The sequence below is a fragment of the Protopterus annectens genome, chromosome 8.part1 (assembly GCF_019279795.1).
Source record: "Protopterus annectens isolate FY-2018-M chromosome 8.part1, PAN1.0, whole genome shotgun sequence".
NCBI lineage: Eukaryota > Metazoa > Chordata > Ceratodontiformes > Protopteridae > Protopterus > Protopterus annectens.
Window position 1 is genome coordinate 278,221,546 of NC_056742.1, and position 12,005 is coordinate 278,233,550.

General features: G+C 37.6%; 1 protein-coding gene across 1 annotated transcript in view; it reads left to right on the forward strand.

Moving 5' to 3' along the window:
* The window catches only part of MCTP2 (multiple C2 and transmembrane domain containing 2), a 2,216,888-nt gene that overhangs the window by 1,908,720 nt on the left and 296,163 nt on the right, over positions 1-12,005 (forward strand). The window contains exon 18 of the mRNA XM_044081878.1: positions 6,462-6,500. Within this exon, the coding sequence (XP_043937813.1) occupies positions 6,462-6,500 (39 nt within the window). The remainder of the gene's footprint in view (positions 1-6,461; positions 6,501-12,005) is intronic.

The following is a 12,005-nucleotide window of genomic DNA, read 5'->3' on the forward strand; positions in this document are numbered from 1 at the left end:
CCAGGTTTGGATGGCACACAGCATAATCTTTCTGAGTGTTGCTTTTTGGAACACTGGACAGACAGCTATTGCCAGTCAGGAGCCATCACCCTCCCTCCCAGGATAGAAGCCATCCATCCATCCTTGCCTGCCAGCCCTTAACTCATACGAGCTGCCAGTTGAACTCTGGTCGCCTAGGTCATGATCAAGGCTGTATCCTTCTTTGCCACTGGGCTGACTTGCATTGATCTTTTTAGTGCACAGAGCAGCACGGGCTATTATTCTTCCTACCATAGCATAAATATATTATGGGAAATAAGATGGTTTAGTACTGCGCTGACATGCAGGCCATTGGTCATTAGTGCCTACATGCACTACCCCTACCTCTTGGCGGGCACTTTGATCATCACTTCCTGTGTCTTACTAAGTCTGAACCCAGAGATTGATTTCACAGTGGACTGCTGCCCTCTTTTTTCCATTATCAAGACTCTTAATCCTCATGGTGACTGAACATCTAGTCATGCTCTGGCTCTTATCTCCTTTACTTTCTGTCCCATCCCAATACACCCGCCTGTCTGCAACATTCCCTACACCACTTCCATCACCCAAGTCTTCCTTACTGGCTGTATTAGCTGCTTCTCACACTTTCATGCAGCTGATCCCATTTGTATCCCTCTTGTACTCTTACAAACACTTACCACTGTTGTCTGCTATTCTTCATCTATCTGAGTGTCCCTCCCTGCTCACTTACCTCATGCTTGGCTTATGTTGCTGACTCCTGCTTGGTCATCTCTTGCTCTTTCGCATCACCTCTTAGTTCACCTGTCTTTGTTATTGTTTCTTTTGTAACTATATATCCCACTGTGACACTGCCAGCCCAGCTATCTGGAATTTTGTAAATAATCATATGTCATTTGTGAATATCAACATGATTCATATGCTTGTCTTACAAAGGTGAGAGACCTATGTTATGTATATATTAAACTACTGATGCAGAAGTGTGTGTTGAACAGAGTTTGTACAGTACTGAGCTTCAAGGATGTGTCCACAGTGTACCCTTCTGGAAAAGAACAGAAACGTATATAAACTGTATACCTTTGCAAAGTATGTTTTAACAGTAGAAGCTGGAACATACAGAGTTAACTTGCAAAACTTCAAGAAAATAAGTTGAAATTAGTGTTTTATGATTGTGTTATCTCTCAATTCACTTTAGCAGCAGACACAATGTCTAAAGCTAGAAGTTTTTGTATTGTCTTGAAACAGAAATAATTACTAGGTTTCAAATGTAAAACCATTTTATTGTTTTATGACTTCCAAGTTCTGCAAACTTCTGAGAGATATGTACTGCACAGAGATGTTAAAATTCAGTTAGTATCTGTTTAGCCTGGGGACTGAAGTCATGTGAAAAAGAGTGATGTCATCCAAGCTAACCCAGCAATAATGTTTATTATTAATTTAAGAACTCTGTCAGAGAGACACTGGGCATTTTGTATCTTGTCTTGGACAATAGAAACATCCACTCAGAATTTCTGCCTGCGTGTTGTCTGTAAGTAAGATTTAGGGCCTAATATTTCTCTTAGATATAGATAGGAATATAGTAAAGATTAGTTTAGAGGTTTTCTGTATTTATTTGAGACTAACCTACAGTGTTTTAATATATTTCCTGTGATTTTGAACTCTGAAGTAACTGTGTTTGTTTTCTGAGTATTGTCTTGTTCTTTTATTATTTATTAAATGTATTTAAATCTACAGTATCTTTGTGGCTGATATTTGTGAAACATATTTAAGCTCTTAAGTACTTGCATATGTATATAGTGACACTGTATAGGCCACTCCAGTAGCTTTGCTTGGTCAAAACTACCACTTGGATTAATAGTAACATTACACAGTAGGATTGGACACCCTTTGTAAGGGCCTTATAGTAGCTGATAAGTAAGGGTGGCTGGTGGCAGCTGGTACTACCTTATAGGCTGGACAGAAGGGGGCATAAGCTAGTAAACCTGTGGCAGCCTTCCCAAGGTGTATGTGTGTGTTTGTATATAAATCAGATCTCAAAGTATGTGTTTGTGTTAGCTACCTGGGCAGGGACACAAAGCACTGGTTGGACAGAGAGGGTGTTGGAGGTCTTAGCTTGGCCACTCGGCTGAGATCTCAACCCTATAGCTGTGCCAGTGGGGAGTCTTATTGGGGATCTGGAGAAAGAGGGAGAAACAGCTTCAGATTGACTGATCTGTGTGCTTTTAAGAGAACTTGTACTTTAGTGTGTGTGTACTTGTCATCCTCCCATTGTATACATCCCTCTCTTTTGCCAGTGGTGAGGATTGAGGCTCTTTGATTACTGGGCCATTGCAGGGGTGTTAAACCCACTTTCTCCATTTACAGTCCTCTGTGCCACTCCACTTGCCTGTACTCCTCTTACAACCTTTTACCATGTTCTTATTCCTTCTGCCTTTCTGCCACTTATTTTTCCAACCCTATACTGCCTAGTGCTCTTCTGTTGCCTAATTCTGTCCAAGCTTATTATATCCTTTCTTGCCAGATTGCCAGTCTACTAGATTCTGTGGTTTCCATGTTCTTTTGTGAGTTTCTTTCCTTTTTTCTGGTGAATTACTGAGGTGGCCTGTATCCCAAGCACCTCACATGTCTCCCTTTTCCTCTTCTTGTCCTGCTTGTGCTATTCCTTTCACAATGTCCCAATTCTTGGACCTGTCACATTACATTTTTTGTTGTTTTTTAATTATTTCTAAAGATATATTTTTTTATTTGCCCTTGGCTAGTCCTTTCTACCTTAAGCTTTAAACTCGAACTTGACTTTCTGAATAAATGCCAAACAAGTGACAGTGTGGACAGACGTTACTTAATTTACCGTAAAACACCTTTCTCACAGACGGTGAGAGGCTGTGCAGTTGTATCTGTTTTCAATAAGACAAGTTCCCATGTATTTTAGAAGTAGGCAATCTGGTCTCAGTATGAGACACATGCACACAGATTTTTTTTGCCTTAACCTAACCTGAGATGAAATTGATATAAGCATTAAAAGACATAAAAGTGAATAAAACATTTGAATAATATGGTTTTATGTTTCCATGTGTTGTCAATCAGAAAATGAGTGTCCAAAGTCAGTAACTGTACATTGATGTATTTTTGTAAGACATCAAAATCTGAGCTGCACATCAGCAGATATGGACAGTTATAAATTTAGCAAACAAAACTGAACATGAAACTGTTCTTAATGTGCTAGATTCAGTAACTAAAACAAAAAAATAGCATAGTTCTAAAAAATATGCCTTTAAATATATTTTTAGTGAAACTGCTTTACTATGACAACTTTGCGTCTCACATAAAGGGAGACATAATGTAAACAAAGACACTTTATACTCTGCTCTGCTAGTGGACCCCCCCCCCCAAGCACCAAGCAAATAGCTACAATATGGTTTATTTTTAAGACAAGGGCAGCACAGAAAGGAACCAAGGCAACGTTGATGGCACTAGAAGGAATCAGGTTATTTGAAAATATCAGAAATAATGAGGAAGGACATTGGTGAGCAAGATAAGTCTGAGTGAGTGAATTATTTACTGTAAACTTTAAATGAGAAAGCATGAGAGATTGGAGAAGAAAGGTAAAGCAGTTCTAAAGGTTAATAAGAGGTATAGAGGATATGGAAGAAGAAAGTGAACTACCTTGGTGGGGGAATAGCAATGGGAATGTCAGGAGAAAGGGTGCCCAATGTTGTCACAAGGTTCAAGGTGCCTTTGGAGAAAGAAATGCCTGAAGGGACTAAAGACTTGAAGAAGGCCCTAGCTGGGTAGCTGAGCTGAAGAAAAAGGCAAGGATGGTGATAAATTGTGGGCAGGGGGCAGGAAGTACAAGGAAACAAGAGCAGGTGGAATATGCATAAATATGTTGTTTCAGTGTTTACAAAAGAAAGTGTGATAAGGGTTTTGGCGTGGAAGGGGAGGTGAGAGCAGATACTAACAAGTAGACACATTTTCCATTAGAGCAAGGGAAGATACAGACATAGTTACTTAGCAGTAAGGCCGAGGGGAAAGCACTTAGATTAGATGGGTTACATCCCAAAATACAGAAATGTCTGGTGGGGTTGCTGACACTTGAGGAGCAGCAGCATGAGGTAAGAGTTCACTCGGTAAGACCTTTGTCTGCTTACAAAAACAGGCCGGGCAGGAACAGTGAAGAGATGTGCATTTCTTATAATGCTGCTGAAGGAGTTTCTATCTTGAAAATGTGCTTATTGATTAAAGTATCTCACACAACTGTCCTTCTTTAAAACAAACAAGTTTGAGCCTTCACATTTAGTCCTGTCATGTTTATGGTATGCAGAAAATGTGGACAGAGGCTTTTAAGAGTATGTTGTTAAAAAAAAAAAAAAACAGGATTTGTCATCAGTGAAACTAGTTTGCAGTCCAGAAGTGACTGCGTTGATTATACTACAGTTACAATAGTTGACAGTATTATTTACACACACACACAAGGAGCATTTTCAAAAAGCAGACAGATGATAGGGAGTTAGGGCAGTTGTAGAGCCCTGAAGAGGATGGCTCCTATTAATATTTCATATAAGTGACATAAACCTTTTTAGACATATTTTAGGGTTCATTGTGAATCGTTGTACATTTTAGCAGAATGTTATATTCCTAATTTTTGGTTTAGATTGCTTCATTTATTTCAGCTTTGTATAAATGTGAGTTGCGTAGTAAGTAACTTGTTAGAAGTTTGTCAGATATTGGTCTTGTGATAATTTGACTAACAATTTTCTAAATAAAAATAGTTTACTTTAACAACAAAATAAAAAAAAAAACTTTAAAAACACATTGTACGTTTGTTTTTTGTCAAAAAATTAAATGTATGTTAATAAACATAAGTGAGTCTGTATTTTCAATGGCCTTTATGTGGAGAGTGATTCGAGAGTCAGGAGGCTGACAAAGATTGGATAAGGCTGAACAGTGTCTTGGTTTTCTTTCCTTTTCTTTTGCGCGAGAGGTTGAGAAATGAGATGTTACAGTTCACAGAAAAGGCTAACAAGCACAACATTTCAGACTTCTGAGCTAGTGGAGCATACACAAAGCTGAATGTGCATGCATAAGTATGCAGATTTGTGTTCTGATCACTTTGGCTACTAGGAAGTAAAGAACAATAAATGTAGGGGCAGTTCCAATGGTCTTCCTTTCTGCTGATTTCACTGTCTATAGCCAGTAAAGGCTCCAGTGAGGAAAGGAAACAAATAAGCATTTGAGAAATAGAGAGCCCTATTTAGCAGATGTCAGCATAGCTAGGGGACAAAGATGGAATTGAGTTGGACTGAGATGAAAACTGAAATAAACAAATAAATAATCTGAGAGCAGTTTTTGAAATGTGTTGATGCAGTAACAGTTGCATCACCAGTATCAGTTCTGGTATATGTAAGCCTCCTTTACTTACACGGACAGAAATATTTGTATTTCCTTTCCGATCCATACAAGAAAATGAATGTTCCCATGTACTAAATGCACGTTTAGAAATACACTTGGATGGTGATCCCACAATCTAAAATCCAGTTTAAAGGGGAAGAGACCAATACTCTGCATTTTAGTTATTGAAGTCTCTGCACTAAAAATGCCAAGTGCCTACAAGCCAAAAAAAAAATTTGAAACTTCGGAAGAACAGTTAATCTCAAACATTGCTGCTCTTTAAATGTATTTTTTGCAGGGAGGCAATCCCCTCACACCCCTGAACTTATATATACCAACTCCAAGCTCAACATACCTTAGAGAAAAGGAAACATTAAGGAAAAGGACCGTCTCGGGCTTAGTATATGGAATGAGTTTTTTCAGCCATTCAGTCTTCATGTTTCGTGACTCATTCTAGTGGGTCCCAGCATTTCAAATGGTTCTGTAAATGGTCTCAAAATGCAAAAAACTTGTTAATTTAGTTGGCTAGGGACTGCATGCTTCTGTACTCAAGTTATAGTAGTTGATGGCTCTGGCAACCTTGTATTTATTTTGCTGCTTGCTGAATTAGTATTAATGTCTGTCTGTCTTCATGACATTGTTACTGTCAGTTTGAGAATTCTTATATCTTTGTCATGTAATTAGTCATAGTGAGAAGTGTGTATGAGCCATCTCAATTTTAATGTATATGAGAGCTAAACAAATAATTGTTTTAGAATTATCTTTAAGTAATATGTGTCGTTAACTTAGCTTTATTCTGAAATAAAATTGCACCCTCAGATTTAACAATTATTGTACAGCTACTGAAAGATTACTGTTTGAATAAAAGCAGTTGTGTTTTGAAAACATTACAAAGAATATGTGAAACAAAGCTTCTCTTCAAGAGATTGAAGGAAGACTGTGAACAGTATGCTGAGACGTTCCCTACTGTGTATCAGACCACCACCACTATATTCAGCAAATGTTTGTCTAGTACATCTGTACCACATTAAATTATTTTAGTTTAATACAGTAATGTATTTTGACTTGTTTTTTAGGACATGGACATTGGAGACGATGATGACGATGATGACAAAGTAAGTAAGCTGAGGAGCTGTCACCTACCACATGAATTCCAGTGCTCAAATAAAAAATATACCCCTCCCTCATTGATTCATTACAAATTTAACAGCATTAACATTTTAGATGTTAAATTTGCGCTGAACTTTGAAAAATGATCCAGTCATTTCCACATATCCTCTTTTCTTTTACTTTTCTCCATTATACAGTGTGACTACATGATAAATGACTTTCCCTTTGGCTGATGCAGACTGGATAACCTAGGAATAATTTGGTTTCAGTCTTTGACATTAACATAACCCGTAAGGTCTTGTGTAAATGTATACTGAGCTAAAGGCTTTCCCTCTGCTTGTGTTTCTCCTTTGTTCGTATTACTGTATGCATAATAAGCCAGACAGATCCTAAAGCTATACATATGAAATTTCCTGAGGCACATATATGTATTGTATTGTCCTCTATTTGGCTACCAACATTCTGCAGGGTGCTTTTTATACCTTAATGTAGGTTTCATTAGTATTGGACATTATTTAAACGGTTTCTTTTTCAGTGATATTAAGTTTAAGATATATATCAGCATTAGTTTTTTACACTGTTCTTGTAAATTTTCAACTTAGATTATCTGTATTCAAATCTGATACTTTTTTATGTTAAATGAAGAACCTTAGTATGTTTTTCAAGTACAAGAAACTAGCTCAGCACTGTAGAGCCCCCATTAGCAGTAAAAGTAAGGAGCAGCTTGATTACTTCATATATGCCTGTATCTGGTTATAATAAATATTATAAGTAACTCCACTTTGAAATGTCACAAAGAACAAGTATAACAGGAGCTCACTTTCTTTTTGTCATTTCAAAGCCATGAAGGTTATACAACTAATTATGTAAGTGAAACTTGTTAGTCCCATTTGCTACCATAATTATGTGCCTGCCATCCTACAGCTGTTGGATAGGAAATTTTCATATTTCTGAAAAAATAAATAACAGAAACGTGTTTGACATATAAGAAACAAAAAATGCATCTGTGGTATTTGAAGTTCATTTTACTTGCATGTGTAATACTGTTGTGGTTTGCAGTCATACACTTTCCGTTTGTTTTTGTCATTGTTATCTTTGACATTTCAGTTTTTGAGTGCCATCTGTAATCACATATCATACTGAGTCACTTAAAATACACACAACACAGATTACATCTTGTTAGTAAATTGAACTAGGTGCAAGGCGATCACATAATGTAAATCAGACTAGTTTCAGATTACAGTGCTAACAATAGATATTCTGTTATGATTTCAACTGAAGTAATGGGACGGAACTCAACAGTAAGTTCTCTTAACAATAAGTGTTGGTTGCAAAGAAAAACTAATGGTGACCACAAATGAAGTAGATGCACTAAAACTCAAACAGTAGGGATAGTGACTTCTATGCACTACTAGAAGACTAGTAAAATCTAACAGCTGCTTTTTATTTATTTCAACTAATGCAGCAAGGAATTTTCAGAAATGTTGTCTCAGTGATGCACAGCTCAAGAGCAAAGTACTCTTAACAAAATTAATGTCAATAAGTCTTGACAGTTACAAACAAACAATATATGAACAGCGAATGGAGGAAGTGCATGCATTAATTGAAATTAAATGACACCATGACAATATAGTAACCTGTATTTTATCACTGTTAACTCCCAAACAGTCCATATGCTTGTCTTTTTGTTATATGGCCTTCAGATTTAGAGTATTTAATACCACAGTCTCCACCTGGTATCTGATCTTGATTTAGCTATTGATAAGAAAGGGACTTCTGTTTTACCAGCCGCCCAGCTAAAGTTGTTAAACCCAACTGGTACATCCTGTTAACCTTTATCCTATATGTTGCCTCTGCACACCATCTAAAAGAGAACAAAGTACAGGTAGGGTAGCTGCCACAATTACCAGAGATTACAATTACGAACTGAAATATAGTAATATATTAGAGTAACAATGTTATGTTTTTACTTGTCACATCATTTAATGTACTATATAAGGGGGGGGGGGCAGCTGCTTCCTTAACTCCCTGCCTTTGCAATATTTTTTTTAGTAATATCTACTTAAGTGTAGTATTATGTGGCAGGGGACAGGGGATTAACATTAACTTTTACAGCCTTGTAGCCTTGTAACTTTGAGTTGCATACATATTGCATTGCTGCATTATAAGAGCTGTAATGTATTTAATTGTTTTTCTTTTTTTCATAGCATTGCAGTCTTACGTTTTGTCTTTTTATAGGCATTATAATGTATTTTTAATGATTGTATTGTTTATGGGCTTCAGAATGTATAGACATTCAGTAGCATAGCTAGGGTGGTGCAAGAGGGGCAACTGCCCTGGGTGCAAAGTTTTATGGGGTGCGATCGGGAGGGGGGGCAATCTATCATCCTAATCACTCTTTAGTGCAATAATGGCTATTAAAAAAACACTATTGCATTTGTGGTCATATCTGAATTCTGTAGCACTCCTTTTATGGTCTAAATTGTAGCAACTGCTTGCTAAATTCGTAGCAAGCAATTTTGCTACAGTTTAAAAGAAGAAAGGATTTTTTTATACTAAACTGTGAGGTAAGAGGGTTGAGGCAGGAAACATAAACGGAGAGTGAATGGCTAGGGGGGGGGGGGTTCGTGCAGTTGGCCACCTGGTTGGTGTGCCAGCAGAAGAAACATACATTTTTTTCTCTTCACTTCTTGAAGAGCTGGGGTGGCCAGGGTGGTGTATTTTTTTTTGTTTTGGTTTTTATTTTGTTTTTTGTGCTTCCCTTGAAGAGCTGGGGTGGGTAGTTTCTGGGACCAAAACAATGCACTGGTGGTTGAGCCAGCTATGCTTCTGTACACATCTGTGGTATCAGTCACAGGTGATGTGTGATGTTTGCTATTGTGCATCCAGGCTGATTGGTGGTAGTCCCTTTCTTAAAAATCGCCCTTAATTTTGGGGCATTTTTTTTGTGACATCATTTTCCCAGAGCAACAACTATGAGTCTTTCTTTGCAACTGTTGATTACCACAATTCATGCGTTTTCTGTTATAACGGCACTTGTTACAATGCTCTTCATCCTGGAACTTTGACTTTGACATATTTTCTTATACAGCTGTCTATGTTTTTTTTTTCTTCTACAGCTTTTCAGCATTCCCAAGAACAATTAAAATATCTTGGTTTGGTTGCTTGACCAACTCCTTTCAACATAAAGCTGCAAACTTTGCCATGAAATTTGTATTTTTACTTTCATTTCAACCTGGAAATCTAGTAGTCATTTGCATTTCCTCTCAGAGTAGTATTTGTGTCTTCTGATTTCTTTGCATAATACAGGAAAACATTTTTGTTACAGTTAATGTTCATTGTCAACTATTTATTTTTTGTGGTGGTTACATTTTTTAATGTGGGTTCTTATGCTTAACTATATAACTGGAGAACTAACTTTTCCAAGTGCTGCTGTTTGAAAAAGATTCTTTCATGTCTGTTTTCATGTCAGCCACTTAGTGGCTGCAACCTATGGCCAAAATGTGCTAATAATGTGCATATAATTCTCTGTTAATTATAACTGGTGCTTTAAAAGTGACTTTTATTCGTACCCTCCATGACTTTGTCCAGTGATACCATTACCAATATCCAGTAAGCACATTCATTCTAGGGGCATGGGAGCTGGGCATTCTTGTGCTGGACTTGCGCCCTATGGCCTTTTTATTTCTGCTTCAAGAATCTCAATCAGCCCGTCTGTTCCCTGGCAAAAGGCACGGGGTAAGGAGTGAGCCAGATTGCTGGTCCTGGGGGATGGCCTGCCTACCCACTCCTCATTGGGAGCACTTCCTCTCCCGTGGTGGCTTCCTTGAGCCCTGTACTGCTGTCACCTAAGGAAGAGCTTGCCTGCACGTGACAGCAAGGGCTTGACAGGCTTGAACTCCACTAGGTTAACTAACCTAGAGCTCCCACTATTTGTCACTCTGTTGGTGAAACACCATGCTCTCCCCCATGGGTGAGCCCTCATGGGCCACTCACTCCCATCATTCCCATCCAGCTACTACAACCTCCAAAGCACCTGCTCAAACTGAAGTTACCCATAGTGTAGTTAGAGCTTTATCCCTGTATGCCACAGTGCAGACTGTCTTTAAAAGTACCCTCAGAAAAAAACAGTACTCTATGTACCACATCTACTTAAAATTTCTGTTATTAATTGACAACATTAGTATTTATTGTCATCTCATCTGAATTGTTTTCAGACTTTACTGCATATACAGTTCTCAGCCACCAGAGCTGTTTGTTAATGCAGCTTTTTTTCCCCAAGTTTCTGTTCAGTAACATGAGAATTCTTTTAAACACAGCATAATGTCATTTGCTAACACATATCCTACAGAATTTATTAAAAGAAGGACAATGCCTCTTCTCTTGCCTATAGCCACACTTAGTATGCAAGGCATGAATTTCAGTTGTACAAGTGTTTGTATGGACTCCATTGCTGCCATAGTGCATCATTTCATGTATATCTTTTTAATATCATTACTCTTGCAGGATTCTCTCTTCTTGCCTTTTTATTTGACTCGTATCATACTTCAGCACATCCATTTCTTTAGTTAATTTTCTTGACTATGTACTAGTATTTTTCCTAGCTGTGCATCCATTTACAGCCTATTAGTCAGGTCTGTTACACATAATAGCTTGCCCCTTTTGTCATCAATACATATATCACAAATTATTCCGTCTGATATGAGAGACTCAGACAGCTCACCAAATTCACATTGTAACTTTCATCTTTACTTAAATAAGGAACACCTGTAGTCTCTTTAGGACCCTGTTTCCTTGTGAAGAATAAATGGTGGATAACTGGCAATTTTTTTTTCTAGGCTCATAGTAATTTCAGAATTTCTCTCTCATCACAGCTTTGTTTATCTCTCTCCTTTTCAAGGAAATGTAAGGGTTAAATACCTTTAAGGCTTCTTCCCCGGTGACATGCATGCTGATTTTTTTTTTTTTTAGGATTCTTGGCTGATCCACTTGTAGCGGGAATACTTTGAATTTCTTGAACTGGAACATCCATTTTTTTTTGCTAAACTACATGCAACAAAGTAATTCCTATCTGATACATTTCAATAATTTTCTACTGAAAATTATATTTCTGCATTTCCAGGCATGCACACTTTTGAAAGCAAATAAACTCTTTACTTCTGCAGGTAAATCTCTGTAGTTCTGCAAGTGCTTTTTCACTTCTAACACAATGTTGTCTGGATGGTGAATAAGTACTGAAGATGTTGTTTAAAGGCATTGATATCTTTACTTATGCTGATCTTTCTAGAAGAAACCACTTGGTGTAGACATACATGTTTTGGCCTTTCTATTGACCTTATCAGTACAGCATAAGTGGATTGTTTGCTGTACTTCAGAAACACGGAACTTAAAATATATTTATTTTATTTATTCATTAGCATTTGTTTACCGGGATGGTCCACTGGGCTGAAATGAGCCCATTTTCAGTGGAGGCCCAGGGAGAAACGCTCCACAGTACATGAACAGACATC